This window comes from Echeneis naucrates, chromosome 14 (genome assembly GCF_900963305.1).
Source record: "Echeneis naucrates chromosome 14, fEcheNa1.1, whole genome shotgun sequence".
Classification (NCBI taxonomy): Eukaryota; Metazoa; Chordata; class Actinopteri; order Carangiformes; family Echeneidae; genus Echeneis; species Echeneis naucrates.
The window spans coordinates 19,455,332-19,479,771 of record NC_042524.1 but is presented as its reverse complement, the minus strand read 5'-3'; the positions used below and the strand labels follow the sequence as shown (position 1 = coordinate 19,479,771).

General features: G+C 40.1%; 2 protein-coding genes across 2 annotated transcripts in view; one reads left to right on the top strand and one right to left on the bottom strand.

The window, feature by feature from the left end:
* esama (endothelial cell adhesion molecule a) overlaps positions 1 to 4,765 on the top strand; it is a 55,279-nt gene extending 50,514 nt beyond the window's left edge. The window contains exons 3-7 of the mRNA XM_029518821.1: positions 490 to 697; positions 796 to 951; positions 1,643 to 1,765; positions 1,862 to 1,994; positions 2,772 to 4,765. Coding sequence (XP_029374681.1) covers positions 490 to 697; positions 796 to 951; positions 1,643 to 1,765; positions 1,862 to 1,994; positions 2,772 to 3,303 — 1,152 coding nt within the window. The 3' untranslated portion in view covers positions 3,304 to 4,765. The remainder of the gene's footprint in view (positions 1 to 489; positions 698 to 795; positions 952 to 1,642; positions 1,766 to 1,861; positions 1,995 to 2,771) is intronic.
* Positions 4,766 to 6,787: 2,022 nt separating this feature from the next.
* Positions 6,788 to 23,528, bottom strand: fez1 (fasciculation and elongation protein zeta 1 (zygin I)). Its single transcript, XM_029519463.1, has 10 exons — positions 23,313 to 23,528; positions 20,075 to 20,439; positions 15,884 to 15,971; positions 14,156 to 14,242; positions 11,404 to 11,569; positions 10,530 to 10,843; positions 9,802 to 9,882; positions 8,436 to 8,511; positions 7,934 to 7,999; positions 6,788 to 7,776 (listed from the first exon to the last, which is right to left on the bottom strand). The coding sequence occupies exons 2-10, from the start codon at positions 20,407 to 20,409 to the stop codon at positions 7,760 to 7,762; spliced, it is 1,230 nt and encodes a 409-aa protein (XP_029375323.1). The 5' UTR covers positions 20,410 to 20,439; positions 23,313 to 23,528; the 3' UTR covers positions 6,788 to 7,759.
* Positions 23,529 to 24,440: the final 912 nt, after the last annotated feature.

The window sequence follows — 24,440 nt, the reverse complement described above, 5'->3', positions numbered from 1 at the left end:
TACAAAATACATTTCAAAGGAAGAAAAACAAGGAATTACAATAAGAAATTAGAGAATCTCCAGGCCCTGGAACCAAACCTGGGCGCCATGCTGCCCAAGAGCTTATTAGCTTCCATTTGTTTTCTCAAAATTTTTGTAATCCAGAACCTCGTCAATTACAATGATCCACGTCACATCGTAAACTCCAACCTAAACCTGGTCATACAGTACATGTTTTTTAAATCCTGGGTCAGGATCTAAGGGTCTAAGAGAAGTACAAACTGCTACATGTAACACAATTTCCTCTGTGATGTATTCCACCAAATGTTCAACAAATGTCAATTTCAATATCCTGAGCAAGAGATGTTAGGATTGAAAATCCTAAGAATAACAATTCTTTTCACCCAGGATAAGCATCCAAATGTAACGGTATTGACATAGATCTCAGACTAACTGGGTTTGCTGTTATTTCATGTTTCTTTCTCTCTGACACTGGCTCTGTGGTTTTAGTTCCAGATCATCGCCTACACCAAAGGTTCCACAAGTATGGGGAGCGACCAATTTAAGGGCCGGGTTGGTTTTGCCAACCGCATGCCCTCACGTGACGTGTCTCTGTACATCAACAACACCCAAGAGTCTGACTCGGGAAGCTACATCTGCCAGGTCATCATTCCCAACGACACAGGCCTCTTAGCTGAACTCAGTCTGGATGTGAAGGGTATGGGGCATCTTCTTATCAAGGTTCAGATGGAATGACACTCATTGTTGTATGATCTGACAAAAACATCATTTTGTAATTCTCTCTCCGCTCCTCAGTCCCTCCTGCTGTTCCCAAGTGTTCTCTGCAAGGGAAGCCGGTGCTGAAGGGAAACGTGACTCTGAGCTGCAAGTCATCTTCTGGGAAGCCCCTTCCTATATACAAGTGGAAGAAAACCAGTCCCACCTCTGAGTTCTTCTTTTCCCCCATACTGAGTGAGTGGAGCCTGCTCAGTAACACATATAGCAAAAGCAAACTTCTGGCCCTTTAAACAGCTCAAGTCTGGCCCAAACACTTCTACAATTGTGTATCTTCTGGCTGTTAGCCTCCATTTTTGACTCACAGCTGGAAGATTTTCTGCGTGTGTGCCACAATTGATCCAGTAATGGAAGTAGCTTTTGACAATCATGCTGTATCTGGGCCAGGCTTGGGCCATGGCTGACACCAAGCCAGACGAAACACAAGAATGTGGCCTAAGCCTGTACACAGATGCATCTCAATATGGTGACACTATGTGTGACTCTGCACTTGGAAGAGTTGGGTCATTTATCGAGAATGAGTTCATTATTAGTTTTTGATGTTTCAGCACTTGTTTGCCGTTCCACACTAAATTCATGCTTTAATTTTTAGCATTTCTGAATAACATAACACATCTCCTTCTGCCAAGTAAAATGCATAATCACTGTCTCTTCAGAGGATGTTAGTAATAGGTTATTTTGCTTTGTATTTAGGATGAAGTCATAAACAATACAACATCTTCAGATTAATTATCATGTGACTGCCATATTTGTCAGTAGGTCTACACTCTTAACAAAATGTGCATAGATGATTTGCCTGATGACACATAGCTAACAAAGTGTACGTGTCCGTGTGCTTGACATTTCTGCACATTCACTGCTCTCCTAGATGAAAAGGCCGGCACTCTGAAGCTGAGCAACCTGAGCAGTAACATGTCGGGGAAGTATGTGTGCACCGCCAGTAACTCGGCCGGCTCAGAAACCTGCTTCATCAACCTGGATATTGTCAGCTGTACGTACCAAACAACAGCGCACATTGTTTTCACCAAAAATAATCCAGTGTTTGCTGTTACTGACTTGTAAGCATAAATTCATTGTGTTGCAACAGCCACCAGTGTGGGTATGATCGTTGGGGCCACAGTGGGCTCAGTGATCGGCTTCATTTTTCTCCTCCTCATCTGCTTTGCTTTCATGGCGAAGAGGCGACGGGACAATGAGGACGACATCGCCAACGAAATCAAGTGGGTTCATCATTGAAAAGCTACACCTCATTTTGTAAATTAGATCTGAAACTATAGACTGAGACTATAAAATCATTAGTGCTCTAGTCCCCTGGCTTCACTTCACTTTACTTTACCCTTAGTCAATGTCCAGTACGGCAGTCTCTGTCCTGTGCAGGATAATGTGATCCCATGATGTGACATTAACCCCCTCATCCCTGAACTTATTTACAATTGTATAAAATATATATTTTTGTTTTTGCTTTCAAGCTGATGCTACATTAGCTGGAGATTGTTCATTTGACTAGAGCACATAGAATAAATATAAATTTAGAGGTGATGCAAATTAGTGACAATTGGCATGAATGACCGTTCCAATGAGAAACAATTTCAAAATGTTTTTTGGTTTGTATCAAATACACACAAACCAGCACTGGGGGAAAAATGCCCCATCGCTGCTGCATTCTGAATGGAAGTGGTTGTTTGTTTAATTTTAAAATGTATTCAAATTATGATTTTTGCAGTTTGATATATGAAGGAGAATCCACATCACATGACACATGTGACTTTGCGACAATGGATGTTAAAGGGTTAAAGCTTGAGGTTGACTTAATTAGCTTTTCAGGTATGACATCATTCTCCATCCAACTTTAATTTGGCCTCTGTTTTTTTTCCCTCTCTCTCTCTTTTTTAGGATGAGAACTAGTTTTTTGTAATTTGGTTAACATGCATTGTACAGTGATGAGTATAACTTAAGGTACAGGGACGAATAGTGAAACTTTTGTGCATTGATTTCAGGGAGGATGCTCAGGCTCCAAAGCGGGTGTCCTGGGCTAAGAGCGGCATGGGTTCAGACATCATCTCCAAGAATGGCACTCTGTCCTCCATTGCCTCCAGCCCACACCACAAAGAACCCTCCCTCAACCACAACAACCACCACCACCTGCAGCAGTACCCCCAGCGCCCGCCCTCAGACACTGCCTCCATCATTACTGCCACCGGCAGCATGGCGGGTTACCGACCATCCCGCCATCATGGAGCCTCCACCCCTACCCACTACAGGTACAACAACAACACCACCCTGCCATGTGGACAGGCCATCCCCTCTGAGGCCAACACCAATGGGGACTCCCTCCACAGGCCAGAGCGCTACACCCAGCTGCCCCAGGCCCAGGCACTGCCAGAGACCTACAGCCAGTCTCAGCTCCAACTCCAGGCCACTCCCTCTCCACCACCGGTGCCCTCCGGTGTGACCACCTCTAACATCACCCGCATGGGAGGGGTACCCATTATGGTGCCTGCACAGAACCAGGCTGGATCTTTAGTCTAACACCAGCCATTGTTTGCAAAACAGAGCATTAGACAAAACTAGCGGAATACTTTTTTAAACTGAACGCTTTAACTACTATTTAGCAAAGAATTACGGTAGATGAAAATTCAGTAATGATTTTACATCAAGGAGCTTTCATGGCAAGACTTTCAGACACAGACTGTTTACTTTACATATACTTAAATATTTTGTATTCTTTATGCACTGTATACGTTGCAAACTGTACATAGACATGATTTTCATGCATCTGTCCAGTATCATATTTTATACTTTATCAATGCATTTCTAACATGTATTTTTTCAAACTTATCTTTTAAAACCTTTTCTCCTCCTCACATCACCTCTGGAAGCTTGGTGATGCAGATTTTCTGCTTGTCATCTTTACTTCAGAAACTACCTGCAGGAGGGCTCAATAAGACCTAAACAGGTGTAAGCACAAAGGGAAGTTGGTGATATTACGCGTAATAAATGAGGACCTGTATGTCATAGGTTGCATTTCTGCAGCAGACTAGTGAAAGAAAGATAGGACATACACATAATGAAAAAGTTTGGCATTGCAAGATGTTTTAATCCTTTTTTGGCTTCATTTCTATCAGTGGTTCAGCTTATAAAATGCTCTTAGACTCAATTCTTCAAACTGAGATTAACAAAAGCTTCTTATAATAGTGAGCACTATTCAGAACTGCAGAGTGACGACTTTGCTGATACACAAGTCGTAATAATTTAAAAACTTTCCTGCCGCATTGAAATTGTAAATATGATATTTATTTTCTGTTAAATGTGTAAGAGACAGCAGAGAATCTATTGTGGAACATGTTATGCTATAGCAGTGACATGCTTGCCTGCGACACTGGATACTGAACCAAAGACGTACAGGATGTATTGCCTTGTCATGTCATTGCGCTCTATTTAAAGGTGGGGACTCAAAAATGCTTTGAACAATGTGCCACGATTCACTGCCATAACCTACAGGCTTTAGGCTTTAAATGGCCTCCAATAAATGACAAGTTTCTCCATATGACAACAAGGTGCCTAAATAGCGGCCTTTTGCCATTTCTTGTCATTAGATGGGGATAGGGAAGATCCAATAATCCTTCTTAAAGCTGGGGAGATCTTTATTGCAGAGTCCCAATGCTTTCAAATGGCTACAGGCTGAACACATTTACCCTGCGTGGCTACAGAGTGTAAAGGGAAGAATATCCCTACACAACTTCAGCATTGACACCTGAGTATTATTTGTAATTGCTTGTTTTTTGTTTTTGTTTTTTGTTTTTTTGTCACGGTATCACTAATTTCAAGTCACTCAATGTTCATTAAATATCAGATTCAATTGATAAGAAAAGAATAAAATTAGCAAGCATATCATGATGGTGATCTTACATTCTCACCTGTTCTGCTGGATTGTCATTACACTGGAGTACATGTTTTTGTGTTTGATGCTGAAAGAAAAGATTTGCGCTTCTTTAACTGGCTCAGTCTGATTTTTATTATCTTTTTGACACAAGCTTGGCAGCACGATAATGTAGTTGTATCTGAAGCTGTGATGGGTTTGTGTTTTGACTGCATCAGAGCAAAAAGGAAAAAAGAAGAAGCCATTTAGGTGCATAGGTCTAAGTTACAGTTACAGTTCACTGTTAATGTGGAATGGTCAAGTGTACATTGTGGATATTAAAATGTATTCAAGACAAACTTTTATTTTTATACAGTCAAGTATGAGGGAACACAAGCAGAATATATAAATGGTAAATGAGGAAAACACTCACTGTCAGTGATATTCAAATCATGGATTGTACAACTACCGTAAACTAAATGGTGGCCAAATGTGCTTATCTATACAGTAAGGGTGAACTGTGGACATTAATGTGCAGTGTGCACTTCCATCATCCATATTTATGTTTATGGAAAATGCTTTGTATAATATTTTCAATTAAATTAGAAATGATCAAGTGTGTGTGCGGGTATGTGTATTAAAAAAAAAAAAAACTTGACCATGTTTAAAATAGTTCAGTCTTAGTTCACTCACAGCTCAGAGCTTCTTTTTTTTTTTCTGGAAAAATGCCATTCATATTCACTGCCTCATTATTTCACATATAGTTACATCCACAACATATTTTTTAAATGTAATATTATTCTAATTACTGGGATGGATTTTGTGTTTCAGAACTTAAAGTATATCTTAATACTCTCATTGCATTTTAAATTTGAATGCTTGTCTTAGTGTTTTATTTTATTTTTAAGTGCTTTAGTGTTTAAATTAAAACCTTACTCAGCCACCAGAGGACAGCAAAGTGTCTGTGTTTGGGGAAAACTGGTCACAATGATGAACTGTCTCTGAAGCAGTGGGTGGTGAACTGAAAAGGGAGGGGGCATTCCGATATTCCCTTCTGACACACTAACCCTAACCACAAAAATGAACAGCCTTGTGCAGTTAGACTTCTTGTGGTAACTGCAATGAATGATGAGTGAAAGTAATAACACTGGTAACCCGTTTGTCTACTTCTACAGGTCTGCACTTTAAAATTAGTTACTTCTCAGTGTGAAACTTAAATCTACCTGTTGACATATGTGTGGGATAATGAGACATCACAAGTGCCAATTATGGAGCTAGTCATACCATCATGACCACTATCACAACAGGTTTAGGGGATAACCTTGGTCAGTTGGTGGTTAAATTTGACACCAGGTGAACATTTAGTCCTGTTGATGACTGTGAGAATGTGAGAGACTTTGACAAGAACCAAACTATGATGTCTACAATACTGAGTCAAAACATCTCCAATCCTGCAGTCTTGTGGGATGATCCTGCAAGAGATCAGAATCTACTAGAAGTGATCCAAGCAAGAGGACATGGGAATCAAGTGAGCATCAGACCTGGACCTCAGAGTAATGGAAGCAGGTTGGTCTGCTCTGATGAATCATGTTTTTCTGTTACATCATCTGATGTTTAAATGTCAGTGACATCTATGGGATGAGCTGGACCAACAACTCTGATCAATCTCACAACTTCCATAAGTTAAAGGATCTACTGATAATGTCTTGGTCAATATACAACAGCTCAGCTTTAGAGGTCTTGAGGAGCCTAAGCCTCAAGGGTCAGGACTGTTTTGAGGCAAAACACAATATTAGGCAGGTGGTGTTATGGATTTATGGAAATTTCAAATAAAATGTATTATTGTGACTCAATTACACACACACACATACACACACACATATATATGAACATTCACCTTATATATATTATATATATATATGTAAGGTGAATGTTCATCTTTACATATCTGTACATATTGTTCTTAACCTAATTATTCTGCAGATTTTTCATGATAGTTTCATATCTGGGTTTTTGCCCCAATGGATTCAAAATTCAAAACCAAAGAAATTGAAGTAAATTTTTCTCCAATGAAACATAATCCATACAGCTTGTCAATGGTTATCAGTGGGTTTAAAAAAAGCACATGCTCACATAACACTTGGGTTGAATGTTTATTAGAATTTGCGATTAGCGATCTAACATTCCCCTATATGGTGCAAAGGAAGTTATATATATGCTAATATGCAAATATGCACGCCTCTACTGAAATGAGCTCATCTCATCAGGGGATGACATATGCAAGGAAACTCAGTGATACACCTGCACATGGCTGAACAGCATGGGATGCAGAGAAGCCTGTCGCTCTGATGACAGGAAAATAAAACAGAAAATCAACAACAGAGAGTTTATATCAAATATTTTGATACAAATGAAAAGAAATTCCAAAAAAGTCAGAAGAGCACTGGATATAAGAAAAAAAAGAAAATATAAAAAAAAACATCTTAGTAATACACTGCACCCGTAATAGTTGTTCCTTTTAGTTCATATGGAGCTACAGTACTAAGTTGGCAGAAAAAGGTGCATGGCTTTTGCTTTCATCTGAAACAGTACAGGAGGATGATACGATGCAGTATGGCATTTCATTTCTAATTTAGTAGTCCTGGTGAATCAATTAATGACACAATCAACTGTGGATTAGAGGTCAGTTCATGATTGAGACTCAAAACTTGGCAACATTGAAATTCTGTTAAAGGTAGTAAAGACAAAGTAAGGAAATGAAGGAAAAAGAAAGCAGTGATAACATTGTATCCCTGTACCAAAGTGGTGTTGTGATTGTTAACAACATGTCATGCTCCATTAGTGAAGTCCTTTAAAGTGGAGGTGACCGTCCCACTTGTTTTAGTATTAAGACGGCACCATTTTGGGGCCTGGCCTGAATATAATGTGCACGGATCGAGAAGGCGAGCTCAGCAGAAGGCAGTAGTCGTAGTTGAGGTGAATATGATAATATTGATGGTGAAGATCCATGGTTGATAATGGTAAAAGAGGGGATGTCATGCAGCGTGGGGCCAGAGATGAGGAAGGTTGGAAAGGCCCTCAGGAAAGAATTCTCTATTACTTTGTGGCCCCTGGCATCCTGGTGCTTTAGGTAGGACACAAGACTGTTGAGGAATAACAGGGGAGAGTAACATTAAGTTAGAGTGGGAGAAAACATGGGAGAAAGCAATCTTACTATGAAAAATAGCATAGTTGCATCGTTAAGTGTATGTTTACTCTTGTTTTAACATGTCCCTGTACCACATATGTTGTTGTATTTACCTTTTAATATGTAGTCAGTTAGCAGTGTAGGCACCTTCTCACTGTCCTCTTTCATTGCAAAAAGAACTAGAAGGTAGAAAAACAAAATGATTTTCATCACCCACAACTGCCACCCAGGTCAAACAGCCCCTCCTGTGAAAAAAAAAAGCTCTCTAATGCTCTGGACTCTAGGTTCACCTCACTGATGGCCAGTTCTGGTCCCTGTTCCAGCTATGACCCCCTCATGTCTTCATTTCCATTCCCACCAACTGACAAAAACACACACTCCCCATATGCAGTCCTTTATGTATTTTTAAGTATTAATGCTTTGTTTAAATGTGCAGTAAGCTCCTAATATAAGAAGGCGGCACAAAGGCACACACATACACTCATTTCAGCACACATTTTATGTATTTAATTGTGTCCGAATTTTCTGTTTCCTCTCTTCTTTTGTTCTTCTTCTTCTGTTGTTGTGTGTGTGTGTTTTGTTTTGTTTTTTAAGATTTATTTTCCAGACACTTACTTTTTGTGAGCATCTGCAGGTCATCAACAGATGGAGGGGTGCCTTTCTTCTCGTATGGAATAACCGTGTTTAGATACTGAAAACACAGTTAATGTTCAGAGGGTTTAAGAGAACACTGGAACAGTCAACATAATGTTAAAATACTAACATGGAATCAAAGCAGATTCATGTTACTGAACATGACACAAATTAAAAAAAATAAATTTTAAGCAAAAAATCCACACATATACCCTGAAAGAGAAGACTGATATGTGTCATTGAAATATGAAGCTGGAGTCAGGAATCAGAATGAGAATCAGGAATACTTTGTTAATCCCCAGATGGAAATCCCACAAGACAGTTATCTTAGAGGTCAGGGGGTAACAAACAGAATAGCACAGAGTTGTAGAAGTAAATTTCCCAGAACAGTTGTTTTACAAGTCAAAGCAACATTTTACTGTATCACTGCCAAAGAGATGAAAAGTCAAAATCTATGATAAAATTTAAATACCAACAATGATCAGCTGAGAGGCTCTAAATGTTTGTCATTCAGGAGTGTCTGTCTTAAATTTATGTGGACAACCACACGCACATTTCCTGGAGTGTATCAAAGCATATTGCTTACACTATCAACAGGGATCAAATTACACACAGTCGATCGAGCTTCCCTTGTTATGACCTTAACTGTGTTACACTGGGACAGTTGCATAACCACAGGCAGTGCAGCTGCTGTAACTGCAGTGGAGCCCATGGCTTGAAAGGGCCTGTGCATAAGCACCTCACTACAGCTGGTGTCACTCCCCTTTCTGCTCTAAATAAACTATGCCTCAACAGTAACACACATGAAAAACACATTGAATAATCAATTATTACTACTTATGCAGCTCCTACACTTTCAGTAACTTGTGTCTGTCATGGCTATTACAGTTCCACATACTTGTAATTATAAAGGCAAACCAGCAACCACATCTTCTGGACTTACTTCCCTCTAGTCTATAGCTTTTCTGCTCCTCTTTGAATTTAATTGTGTTTTTTGTTTACTTTGTTTACTAAATTTTGTGTCTCCATAGTATATTTGTGTCGATGACCGATGAACAACTTTTTTACAGGTGTTGTGACACATGAGGCCACCCAAAGGCTGGGACTAACACTGTTTACCTGTTTCAACAGCACTACGTTGAACACACCTTTTGAGCACAAAATCTGATTTGAGGAGTAAAAGATAAGGTTGCCAAGCTACATAGCTTGTGATGAACAGGGTCGGTAAAAAAAAATCTTACACTGGTGACCTCTGTGTGAGGTCTGCTATTTCTAATGTGTCAAAACATGTTTCTTCTTTTAGAGCAAATGCGTTTTGAAGTTACACTAGTTTGACCTTTGACCTTACCTGTTTCTCATTTCCAGTGCTTCCAAATGTTTGTCTGATGCCTGTCTGCAGGATGCTGGACAGCCCCTCCATGCTGAAACGCTGCAGGTCACCATGCATACCCCGACACACACACAGAAAATCATTCTAAATTAGTTCCTGAAGTAAAATACAAGACTGAAAGTTGTTTAATTCAAATCCAGTGCAGACCTTCACTCGCATACAATGCTGCTGATCAATGTTAGTTACTGAGATATAATCATTCTTCCTGTTTCTATTGGAGCTGTATCTATATGTTGTATATTTACATTTTTTCAGTAATGCAGCCTCTGGTACCCAGGAGTCACCAGCACTGCTGCTCACATTCACATGGAGGGAAAATCCATTAAGTTGTTTCTCTGTTACTGGACAGAAGCGGACTGGACTGGGCTCTTACTGTATGAAGAGAATTGGTCACCTCCACTTTAGGTTCTTTCCTGGAAGATATTTTAGAGACTAATGGATTTGAGATCCATTATCCTAACAGTCAGAGGAAGGGAATAAGGAGGGCTTTCAGGCTATTAAGGTTCACCTTTCCTTCATTTGTACTGGAAGGATTACACACGGCTTTGATCTGATAAATCACTTTGCTGTAGTGACACTGGTGAGAACAACGAGCAACACATATACATCTGCATTTATTAAAGTAAATACTATTATAGTAAATATAGGTGCAGCAAATATGCCATCGTCCCCTAACTCGCTCTCACCTTGACAGGCATGCCCCCTGTCTTCTCTGTGCGTCCCGTGGAGCCTGTGTTCCCTCCGTTCACGGGTTGTGTCCCTGTCCCCTGCAGGCTCAGGGCCTTGTCCCGGCGTCTGCGTTTGCTGCTGTCTCGCTGCTCTCTCTGCCTGTTCTGCACTTCCATCAGGGCCGTGATGAACGTGTTTTTCACTTCCTTCTCAAACTCCAGCTCATCGCGCCGAGCCAGCTGGCTGACCAGCTCCTCTGAGTACTCACGAATGGCAGCCTCCACCCGGTGCAGCAGCTCCACAAGTGATGAGCTGGGCATTAGACTCAGGCCTGAACAACAGATGGATGTGGGTTAGCGCAAAAGAGTGAATATGAATTTATCATGAATGAAAACATTTAAATCAAAATGTAACACTGATATGGATATAAGGGCCGAGTTGGATAAAGTAAAGAACTGATGCCCATCCTTTCCATCTCTCACCAGAAACAAGATTTTGTATGCATGTTAATGCTATTTGTGTGTGATGGTCATTTGACCATGGTGGCCTTGACTTATTATACCTTGCATTCACGTTAGGTAGATAATTTCAAATTTTTTGATGGGGTTGCCTTTGGTTTGATCACTCTCACTATGTAGTGCTATACTTCATTGGAACCACAGGGGTGATGTCATTGGAAAGACAAAGCACCTGTAATAGCTGTGGCAAACTCAGCAATTTCTTTGACAAGACAAGATTCACTTTCACATAAAGGCCTCTTCAAGAAATGGTGACTCCAATGTCAAATCTCTGATCCCAAACTGACTGAGATAGTCCTGAACATACCACTCATGGCAGCTGCTGCCCAGATGTCAGGGAGCTGCATTAATTGAATATTATTCACAGTTTTACCTTCATAGGAGCAGTTGTTGTTGGAGGCCTGAGACAGCTGTCTGATCTCCTCCAGCAGGGAGGGGCTTGTCCTGGAGGAGCAGTGGCTGCTCTCCTCCTCATCCTCTTCCTCAGTTTCACCAGGATCCGGAGAGTTTTCCATCATTTCAACTATTTCCTCAATGACCTTGCAGAAAGAGAGTGAGAGAGTGTTCGATGGAAGGATATAAGGAGAAACATTGATGGACAGGAGAGTAATCAGGAGATAGGGCAAAGCACATACATAACAGCCCATTTGTCAGTAAAGTGTGGCCAGTAAATAAACGCCTCCTTTGTAAGTGTACATATCATCTTAAATCCATTATTGATGCCAGCACTCGCTGAAGTACTGGAGACCATATTGAGTTGGATGTTGGAAGAGCTTTTTAAACTCTTACAACAGCATGATGTTAGGGCTGTCCTACAGTCATCAGTGCCATACGTAACATAAATACAGAATAAATTTGGTACTTGCACCACCAAACTATGCAACAAAACACAACTTGAGCCTATTCCCTCTCCAGGAAAACATCAGAGAAGAATTGTCTGGTCTGGGGACAGCAGCATTGTCAGGAAGGCAAGGCAAGACAAGTTTATTTGTATAATTCAACAACAAGGTGATTCAAAGTGCTTTACAGAGATCTTAAAACATAGCATGATTTAAGTTTGAAATGAGAAGAAAAGAAAGAAAGAAATAAGAACAATAGATAAAATCAGATAAAATCAGTAGTTAAAATATGATTAGATTTTAAAATTCAGGCTTAAAAGTGGATTTGGAGCTTTATTCAAATGCAGCTGAAAAATAGGTATGTCTTCAACCTGGATTTAAATACACTGAGTGTTTCAGCTGATCTGAGGCTTTCTGGGAGTTTGTTCCAGACATGTGGAGCGCAGAAGCTGAATGCAGCTTCTCCATGTCTGGTTCTGACTCTGTGGGGATCCAGATGACCTGAGGGGTCTGGAAGCTTCATACTGGGTCAGGAGTCACTTATGTATTTTGGTCCTAGACCAGAGCTTTAGAGACTAGCATCAGAACTTAAAAATCTATTCTCTGATGGACAGGCAGCCAGTGCAAAGACCCCAGAGCTGGGCTAATGTGGTCCACTTTTTTGGTCTTAGTGAGCAGCAGAGTTCTGAATGAGCTGCAGTTGTCTAACTGACTTTTTAGGTAAACCTGTAAAGATGCTGTTACAATAGCCAAGCCTACTAAAGATTTTTTTTTCCAGTTTTTTTTTCCAGGTCTTGCTGGGACATCAGATCTTTTAACCTTGATATGTTCTTAAGGTGATAGTAGGCTGATTTTGTTATTGCCTTAATGTGTTTTTCCAAATTTAGGTCTGAGTCCATCACTACACCCAAATTTCTGGCCTGATTGATGGTTTTTAGGTGTATAGATTGAAGCTCTGTGGTGGCCTGTAATCGTTTTTCTTTGGCTCCAAAGACAATTACCTCAATTTTGTTTTTGTCTAGCTGGAGAAAGTTGTGGCACATCCAGTCATCAATTTCCTCAATGCACTTACTAAGAGCCTGTACAGGGCCTCGGCTTCCGACTAATTATTAATTTTCAGTAATTACAGTCAGTAAAATAAATCCAGATCTGACAATGTTACAGTTAAGGTATGGTTAACTGTAGGTTTTCAAATTACAGTGCTATTTGTTGAGAAACCCAGTCAGTCATGGTTACAATATTGAGCCCATGGTTGTGATATGACTGTGCTCATCAAAGGAAACAGGAAACAAGCTGACATAAAGTTTTATAAAGAGCTAAACAATGCAAAGATTGTTCCACAGGAGTCTACTGTATACTTTTAACTGGACTTTTAACAAACACAGATCTATATGCACGACATGTCTCACACTGATAAAAAGAAGAAATGGTTATTGATCACTGTATTACTGATGGACATGACAGCTACCTTCAGTGTCTGATTGTGATTGGTTGGGTCTAGCAAGTATATGGGACCTTGACATGACAGCTCCACTACCTGTCCACATCATATGAGGCCACCAGAGCAAGATGTCAGCACCCATGTCCAAATTATTGTGGTATCATTTTAGTACAGAGGGAGTCATCCATCTTTATCTGCAGTCTTTGTTCTATGGTAATGTTCACGTCGTCTCAGATGCTCACTCAGTGTCTGAAGTAGGAGTGACTGAGCTGGCTTTGTGAAGATTGGATCTTTTCATTCATTTTGTGATGATTAAACCCTTTTTAATGTCTTTATCTGCAGCCATCTAAATTACTAAAACTTCTAATGAGAATTTCCAGAGAAATTTGCATCCAGACTGTACAAAGTACGGCAGCTCTTATAAGATCTAGACAAATTATGAATGTGTCCTTATTTTGGCCCCCTCCCCTGGTTACCTCAGAGGGGACGCTTTGTTTTCAGAGACTGTGACCCATGCTAAATTGTTGATCTATTCTACCTACCAACCTGCTCACCAAAGAAAATCAATAATTTCAATGGAGAACACCACTGCCCTGATTGGATGCTCATTCAGTCAACTGACTGGAGAGAGAGGGAATGACACACAGCAAATCGTCTATATCCTCATGATAGGTTCCCACAGCAAGCAAACATTCAGCATTCATTTAGCTAACACAGACAGATTTATTGGTAACAAAATGCTTCAATCGGTGAAAAGTGACAGGCTACAGAAAGAAGTGTTAACACTACTTCTAATTATCAAAAGCGAGACATGTGCTGTTTGTGCGTGTCCTGCACACACACACCTGATCTGCTGTGATGAGAGGTTCATCATTGAGGCATTTGGCATTGTCATTTTTCTCGTTCATCTCCTCCTCCTCTTTTTCGTGGATCTGCAGAGGTATGGGAACCAGACAGCAAAGAAATGGCGACCACAGCACATGAAAGTATGATTAAAAAAAAAGCCTTTTCAACTAAATATCATCTGAATATCATTCTGTTTTGATAGTAAACGTAATAGTAATGTAAAGGAACCTTTGACAGGGTGTCTGGAAATCTCATTTGACCCGTACCGATGGAAAAATCTTAATTATCCTTCTGCAAAGAATCTATGTGAATAAGAATCACTTTGTCGGTCCTCTGAACATAATCTGACACCAACTCAAAGGTTCAGGTTGTCAGATTCAGCTCAACTTTATTTACTGCTAATTAACAATTGTGGCAAGGTTATGTCCTCAACTCAGAAGATGAACATGGTAAAGATAAAAAGCTAGCATAGCATCACCTAACCATTACCTTTATTCTATGATTACAGGGATATTAGCAAATGTTAGCATTTGTTTCACAGAGTAGCTGGCATGGCTTTGGATTCTTACAGGGTTTATTGTCTCTGTTGCTAATTACTGTACAGAATGATAGTGGAACATTTCACTCCATATTTATCACCAGCTCTTTGCAAAAAATAAAAAATAAATCTAAAATTCACTAACAGCAGACACATTTTGATCATCTGGTACGTTTGAAATGAACAGAAATGTCAGAAAAGGTGTTCAGGCCAATGAAGCAGATGGAATAATGTGAGTATGTCCAAAAAATGCTTCTTGATTTGATTGGCCTCAAGGGGTCATGTCATTTGAGAAAATTCCAACAGGAATGAATCAAAGATAAAATATGAGTTTTTCAAAACAAAGACTATGCTGTGCTCTAACAACAACCTGATCCCTCCAGAGAGTAGATGTCGGCTCTGGCCTTTACTGGCCCAGACATGGCCTGGACTGCCAAGTGCCTGCTGCTGCTATCTACTTGTATGTGGTGGCCAATTAAGGGAAGTGACGAAGAGGGAGGCTTCTGCTGAATGGCAGATGAGTCAAGGTTGGTCAAGCGTGTCTTCAAGTGTCAGCCTCAGAAAGAACAAGCCAGTCAGCTGCTTGGTTTGCTACCTCTATGTGAAACACAGTAACTCATTGTTTTGGTCCTCACATTGGGATATCTATAGCCAGAACAAAAGAACTATGTTTTCTCTTTCAAATTCATGTAATAGGAAGAAGTAAACATTCATTCAACAGACTGCAGCCAGTGGAATAACAGATAGATCCTAAAAATGATAAGTTGGAAGCCTGTTTTGTTGGTCAGACATGAATTCATGTTTTTATAACTGTACTCTCACCATGAAAGAGGCACATAAACATAGCAGAGCTCATGAATCTCTTGTCTATTTATGGCCAATACTACTGAGGCATCACATCAGGGCAACTGAAAAGGCTCACAATGTTCGTACGGTCTTCATATGGTTTGTAATAAATCAAAACTAATGCTAAAGCCATCTAAATACAATGTAAACAACGTTAATTAAAGTAAAGTGGATCAAGGACCAAACAGGAACAGAGAGCTACACTTCAGCAAAAGAGGATATTAAAACAACCTGCTTTCCTGCTTAAATGTAGTTGAAAATTATAGGAAATCAATTATGTTCACAATTAATGTATTACTTTTACATTTCCCAGGAAGTAACCTATAAATTTGACGTCATGTACCTCCTGGTCAGAAAGGTTGCCGTTGTGTCCTTCTGAGTCAGGGCCGTCCCAGGTGGAGATGTAGTTGTCAGTCAGAGCATCCCACACACTGCATAAATGACAGGCAAACAAGTAATCAAACAAGCAAAATAAGTAATCTGGCAAGTGCAGCAAATGTCAAAAAGAAAAAAGAGAAGCAGAAGAAGTTTTTTTAGCCTTAGCAAGTCTGTCTGCTGTTTTACATTTGTGTATGAACAAATTAATTCTATAACAGCATTACACCGGACTTTTGTGTGCGGCTTTATGTCCCTGCTTATATAAAGGTGGTCTACTCAGCCCTGTCTTCAGCAGCCTGCAACTCCAGTCAATATTTCAATCTGACAAGTCAATGATGGCAGTCAATGTGCAGAGCTGGAGGCTGCAGAGGAACAATGCACAACAGAAAAAAAAAAAAAACACAGCTTACTACTTGTTAAAAAGGTATCCTTAACAGAGATTTAGATAAAGCTCCTCACATCATTGTGCCAGCGGTCTCTAACTGCAGCCGAAGCAAGTGTCTGTCTGAGTGGGAATGACATAAAACTGGAGGAGAAGTGGCCTTTGTCTTCGACTCTTTGTGTTTTTTTCTCCTGCAGTCAAAGGTTGGCAGAGGCCTGCTGCCCTGCTCCCAGTGGCACTGCCCACACCCGGTCACACAGTGGACGCCATTGAGCACATGGCTTACCTCACCACCAATGTCTGCGTGCTATGGGTGCACAATAGCACATTAGGAGGACCAGATTTACAAAGCATTAACCCTGACAAAAGCTAAGCAATAAAAACAGACTTCATACAAAAAATAAAATGGGTAACAACATGACAGAGAATTTATCTTCCGCTAACATTGACAATAAATGCCCACCATGTGAATAGGCCATTGTTTGGCCACCGTGTATTCAAATTAAGTTGTCATAAGATTGTTAAGTGCACACTGAAAAAACATGGCCGATATTACTGAGTCATCTGGTATGAACTGTTTGATTCTCTGTTGAATTTAGTTTAATGCTGTTCCCTGAACTAATCTGGACATATGCAGAATGCTGAACAGCAATGATCCAGTTTATATGCATACATACACATAGGTAAATTTGCATGCTACATGTTTCCTTGTTGTGTCATGCTCCTTTGCCATGCTCCTCCTTTGTCTTTGTCCCTTTATTTTAACAAAGTTCTGATGTTTTCCTTTGGCTTTTCAATTTTGGATTTTTTTTTTTTTTTTTTTTTTGAGGGGTTGATATAGTTCCCTGTTTTTCGCCCTCCCCTTGCCTACTTTGGCCTTGTCGAGATTACTTTCTGAGAGACTTAAAACAGGGCTGTAAAATTAATTGAAATGCTATAAAACTCTGAAAAATCTGCCCAATCTGCTCTCTTCGCTCCATAAGCGTTGTAGTGCAACACCCAACAAAAATCTCATCAACATTTGCATTTTTTCAGTAACAAGGAGACATTGTATGTATTATCATTTCATATTGCCAACATCATTTCTATTTTTTTTTTTTTTTTTGCATATTGTGGACAGCCCTAGGACAGACCACAATGACACATGAACAGCAGATGCTGTCTGCACAACACAGGGAAGGGTTTGGTTGCCTGGCCAGTGGTAGCTGGAACTCTATGTTACAAAGCTCGCCTGCTGTGCCATTAGCCACAAGGAGAAATCATTCTGTTTAATATTCTAGCTCTCCATCAGCTTGTTGGATTCATATCTGCCTTTTTAATCAGGCAACTGCAGGGATTAGGCCAAAATGTGTAGCGGGCTCTTCTCAACCAAATAGCAGATTTAACTTTGAATGAGACAACATCCGTCAGTGGAGGATTTTTTCATATTTATATATGAATATATATTTTTTCTATACTTTACAAGAAAACCTGAGGTCATCCGTTTTACGAACATCAGCAATGTCTTGCTTTGTGCTTGTATTTACTGATGTAGTGAATAAATATTGAGTGGATGAGCCTCACTTCATTTGAAATCACAGCATAGACTGTTGAGGCAAGAATTTTTTTTAGGATAAAGGAACAATGAGACATTGTTAGCGGGACAAAGAATCCGGAGGAGACTGGACCAGTTGGTATGTCTGATACGAACAATACGTTTTTACTGGTTACTTGTGCCTCAACAAATCAGTGTAAGCCAAGGCATTAGGTTTGTATCATGGTCTGAACATGCAAATTGGTTTAGTACTGTTGAAACCCATCTATCCACAGACCAGTGTCAGCGCAGGAGTACAGACTAATTTTTACCAGCAATTTAATATTGAAAGACAGCTGAAAAATCATATGCTTCATTTTGCAAAAAGCTCTCCTTTCTTACACCTACAGTCTGGTTATTTTTAGCCTGATTCATGTCCACACAGTGAGAGGACGTCTGTGGTTCCACCTCAGAGCCAGCGAGCAAAAGGAGGAGGATCTGGCAGTCAGCTGGTAAAGAGGCAGAGGCAGACCAACAGAGCCAAAACCAACTGAGGCGTACAACACTGCACACTGAATAATTTAGCACGTAGTTAGACTGTTGAAGCCAGGGAGGGTGGGGTTAAACTCCTGATTGACAGGATGGGATGTTGTGGTGTCTGTGTGGAAGCATTTTGGCTGTTGCCATGTTGTCATGCTCAGCTGCTGAGAAGCTATTATGGCCTTAAGTGTGTGTTGCTAATGGCGTGAACTGCAGTATATTCAGAATGCTAATGATGGTTAACATACAAGGCTGCATGAATAGTTTCAGAGAGTCTGGCTGTCGTATATCATCATGTCACTATATTTGTGTTCCTTTAACCTCCTGAGGCCTGAGGATTTTATTGGGTATGGATGTTGGTGGGAATTGCTGGCCATATTGATTGTAGACTCATCATTGAAATGTGCTTTTGCAACTACAGGATGATAGACACAAGTGATCATGAATAAGGATCAAAAGTTTCAGTTATGAAAAATTCTAAATTCTAGCACAGAGAACACAAAACGCAATGTCCTCATTTGAGGATGCAGGGTCTTAGAGGTTAACATTATTCTAATTGACCTCGGAATTCATCATAACGCCCAAATGCATTTTGCAAAAGAAACAATCTAACAGATACAGAGTACAATAACACATAAAACAAAATTTATTACTTTGGTTATCTATAAGTCACTGTGGCAAAAAACTGAAAAATATGTTACTGTTTATTGCTAATTTTAACTTTATATCTTCTTTCTTTTTATTTATCCATCTCCACCTGATTTATTTTAGTAGGTTTGTTTTTGTTGGAGTTAAAGATGTCCACAGAACTCCTTTGAATTCCATTTTAACTCCGCTTAACACCTTTGACCTTATAGCCCATCATTACTGACAATGGACCTGGTTTTTCTCCAATGCTAAGATAAGCTAAGCTGACCAACAACCTGCAAAGCCCAGACTTAAAATATTATTTTATAATAAACAGACATTAGGTTTGGAAAATTATTTTCTTTTTTAATTGGAAACGCATGTTTCCAGCCACATTTACTAGCCTCTGCACTGTATTCTTAGCTCTCTCGTGTTCCTGGTGCTTTTTCTTCTGAATTTTTTTTCACTTCCCTGTTTTTTGCCTCCTCCTTGCCTGCTGCGTTGTTTGCACATTCAACCTGTCTAGACCTTATTTCCTGTGAGTGTTCTCTTGGTAGTTGTTGCTTTTCATCTAACTCAAGAATTAGGGGTAAAAAAAAAAACAAAACACAAAAACATTATTTGTAAAAATGTTTAAAAAACAAAACAAACAAAATAAATTTGGAATAAAACTGAAAAAAAAAAAAAAAAAAACACACCAGAATACACCACAGGCGGCACAATCAATCAAAAACATAATCCAAATGACAATATGGTCTGCTGTTTCTCCAGCACGGTACTTTTAGGAGCAAGTGTTAGGAGCACTCACTCACACATCTGAACATGTGCACAAATCAGAGCTTCCTGTGTCATCACACAAAAACACATCTTGCTGCATTAATGGATAGACTTACTGGAATCAAGTGTTTGTTGTTGCTGTTGTCTTTTGTCTATAATATGATTTGTATTATCACTTTGTTTTGTGCGTGTTCTATAATTCCACTATGGAATCAGTTGTGCACATAAATAGATACCTGCCATTGAAGGCTGAAGGCACCAAACACCTGGGCCTTGTAAAGGTTTTGTGTAACTCAGTATTAATGGTGGTCACTCACTCCTCATCCTGCAGCCGCTCCTCGTCCTCCTGGTTGTGTGACTGGTTCCGTATGGGTGCCAGGCCCTCCGTCTTGGTGTTGTAATTGTGGAAGCAGACATTAAGCTTCTCGTCAAACTCATTGACCAGATCTTCCATCGACTTGAAGCTCATCATCTCAGAGAAGTTCTCCAACTCAGAGAAGTCTTCCCTGGTGATGGAATTCAGGGGGATGGTGGTGGTGGTAACAGTGGGGGAGTAGGAGGAATGATCCAGTTCTGGATGCTCCAGCTCATCCATCCGACAGGGCCGGAGGTCCTCAAACTCCTCATCCAGACAGACAAGAGGGGCTTCCATGGTGTCCCCCTTCAGGTTACTGTATGAGACCTGAGCAACACAAAGTAGTGGTGAAGGTCTGAATGCATCAAGTAAGTGAAAGCAGCACAACTTACAGTGCTTTCGGTTTAAGACCACTGCGGCAGTAAATGCGTTTAAGGCAAAGAACGGCTCAGTCAAACCACAGAAGTCTCTCCTGATTTTTATGTCCCCCATCTGGTACATCTACCAGTATCCCAGAAGGCTTTAAGTGGGATCTCTTAAAACACCTGTCTCACCTCATGTGGACTGGCACCATGTTGTCTAGACAAAGAGGAGATAGATATGCCAGAAGGGGACCAGGTCCCACAGGGAGCCCTTCCAGTTGGCTTTACTGGTAAACCACAGTTAATGACAACCCACCCCCCTACTGGGATTGAAGGGAGGAGTTTCACGGATATGAAATACAGGAAGATTTGTCACACAAAACAGTACATTATTTATGATAAGTAATGATTTTGCAGAGCTGGCCAGAGGTCTCTTGATGGGTTTTCTATACAAAATAGATAGCATTTTTATGTTTAACTGTGACAAATTGTGTCAAAGATTGTGTTAAATAATTAAAATCCTATTCTGGGATACAGTTTATTCAAATCTAGAGAGAAACTCATCTTTAATCGTCATCATTGTACAAAATGTTACTATTGATAAATGATAAACTATGGATCCGCTTAACAGCACAACATACCCTTTTCTGCCCCTCTTAGTTTCTGAGAAACTCTTCAGTAAGTTACCTCTAAATATCATTGAAAAAGTAATAAATTGAGAAAAATATAACATCCTCTTAAGAAACAGGGATTCGAGAGGCCATGGGGAGTTCAACAATTAAATTTGTGTTTTTTTATTTTCATTTCAATACATCTCTTATGTGTTTGGTTTGGCCAGTCATGAGGCAGCTTGACATACCAGTAAGGCAAATACAATAAAAGATTAGTGCTAACAAAATCCAGTATATTCATTTCATTTCGTACAAAATACTCTTTCATCAGATTGTTTTTTCCTCTAAAATTTCATGGCATGGCTGATCTGCTCATTGAATATTTAGCCAGTCTCAGTATTTACCAGTAAAGCTTTTACTATTTAATGTTGAACTTCTCATATAAGTGATCAATATAGAGTCAGTCTGGAATAAGAGTATAATCTACCTTGCATTACATCATATTAAGTGGATTCATTAACCTCCCTGTCTAAATTGTTAAATTATGAAAAATATCTAGTTGTTGGTGTGTCCTAAGTGTGAGTTACATGACATGATATCACATGGTTGGTTTGACAAAAACACAAACATATTTCTTATGTGCTATTAATAGAAAATTATACATTCTACTTATTTATTAAATATCCTTCATAATATGTTAATAAAGAGTGAACCTCACAGAGCTGCCAGCAACAACAAAAACTGGGGAAGAGAGATTTGTTCTTTCTACTATAATTCAGAAAGTCATCTTTGGAGTAAAATATAAGAGAATATCCTGAGAGAAAGCAAATCACAATTAGTGTCGAGACGATTCTGTGGTGATGTATAAAGGGTGTAGTCCAGCAGAAAACAGCATCATTCTCATGGTGGACATTATGCTGCAGTCAGACTTTTTCAGAGAAGTTGTGCTGCGGTCAGACCATCAAAAGCAGAGTAATTACTGTAGCGGGGCCTAAATTTCCTCCTTTGTGCTTTGCTGGACTGTAGCTGGGCCTAAGTGGGTGAGCACAGAGGAACAAGCTTGTGCAAGCCTCTTCCTCCTCCTCCTCTTCCTCGTTATCACAGTACTCAGCAAAGTGCTGCTTCGTCTACAGCCGGATATTGTTTTCCTCAGTCTGATCCTCACTCTGTCTCTCTGTAGCTGTCTGTTCTCCCTGTGTGTCCCTGTGTTTTCTTCGTATTTGTTCACTATTGGCTTAACACTCAGTGTTTCTGATTTGGTGGCAGAGAAATGAAGCACATCCTGCCTTGTATAAGACACTGACCATCAACATTGAAGTCATTTGGTTTGCAACATGAACATGGGAATTAGCATCTGTCTCTCACCCTTACACGCGGACTCTTTTCCAGACATGCAGTTTCACTCTATTCATCTATTAAGCATCTATTAAGCAAGTTGAATGCAGAAAACTCTGTAATATTTATGTAAGTAAGATATGAATATCAACGCTCTGAGCTGAGCTGTGTGCAAGTGTGAGACATGCAGGTAGTGAACATCTGTATGGCTAGTGTGTGAGTGTGTGTTCTAGATGTGTATGAGACTTTTTTTAATTAATTAATTTATTTTTTTTGTATGTGACCTTCACATACTGCTGTTGTCTCAGGTGTAGCTCCCTCCTCCACGAGGGCACAGGTATGAAAAAGGGAGTCATTTCCAAGATTGAATACAGTGGAGCCAAATCTCCACTCTTTACCGGGTCGCAACTAGGCCTTTTAGATAGAACAACACATAGATTTGATTATTCAAGCATATTTTCAATGACACAATCGTGGTTTTCTCATGTGCACAATGTCCTGCTCTGCGGTTAAATATATTAGATTTTGGATCATGTCAAATGCTATTAAAAACCAAAGGTGGTGAAATTAAATTATGATGGCGTTTCGCTCAGTCTGACATAGCAAATAATTATTTGAAAGACAATATATGCACTTTTCATGCAACCGAAGCGCATTTGCCGCAAATCAACGGTAAGACATACATGGAAATCATTCAAACAGCAGGTCCATGTCATCGGCTCATCAGAAGAAAAGAGAGGAGTGGGGGAGGGAGAGATGAGCAGAGATGGAGGAAACCATGGTTACTAGGCAAGGATGGAGGGAGGATGGCGTACGGACAGCAGCTGAGAGGTCGGCGCTGAGGATGGAGGAGCGGACGGGTGATGGCAGGTGTAGGGAGAGGGCGGATTACCTGCAGTGGAGGAGCGGCTGGTTATGGTTGTAGTGTGTAGGCAAGACCTTCTTAGACCACGATCTACGCCTTCCCTTGGACAGACGGATGAGCAGCAGCCGTCACAGTCATCCCAGAGTGAAGCAGAGAAAATGAAGATCGGGGGGAGGAAAAGATGGCAGCGCGGTCCGAGCTCCGGTCCGTGTCCCTTCCCTCGCCCGTTATCCCTCAGCCACCCTCCACCGTCCTCCTACAGCCCGCTGCTTTCCAATCAATAGGCATCCAGCACAGCTCACACGGAGCATGCGCATTGCCCGCCCACCTTCCTCCCTTTCTTCCCTCACTATCCTTTCTTTCTCCCTTTGTCCCTGCCTCCTCCTCCCTCCCTCCTCATGAATATTGGGGAATTAGTGGTTTCAGGGAGGGGAGGAAGGGAGGAGAGAGATGATTCCGGAGAAAAGGAGCGCATCTGTAGGTCTGTCTCCAGCTCTCCTCATCTTGTTTTCTCAGTCGTGCACCTGAATGGCGCATGAGCCTCATTTATCATTATAATTATCGACATTACCATTGTTATTGTCATTGTTCTGAACCACTACCAATATTGGCACAGATGCTTAAAGTGCTGGTTTAACTTAATATACCTCAATCCCACAAACATCAGGGATCAAATCAAATCAAATCAGATTTATTTATATAGCACCAAATCATAACAAAATTATATCAAGACACTTTACATATAGAGCAGGTTCTAGACCAAACTCTTTACAAAATCATTTAAAGAGACCCAACAGATCACCTGATGAGCAAGGAAAAACTTCCTTTGGGAGGCAGAAACCTCGGCAGAACCAGCCTCTCATTAGACACACTATCTTCATACATAGGATATATACATATTATCAAATAAACATTAGAACAGAGTAGCGAGAGAGACCAGGAGCAGCTGTATTCTATTATATTCAAATACTGTCAGTAAGTCATAGCTGAGCCAAATTATAACAAAATGATTAATTATAATCCCAACAGTAATAATAATAATAATAACAACAGAAATTATGATAATACTAATCAGAATAATAACATGCCTTGTACTAGTTGTGCCAGATCGCAAACTCCAGCTCAAACTTTAGATATCTGCAGAGTGAGGGCAAC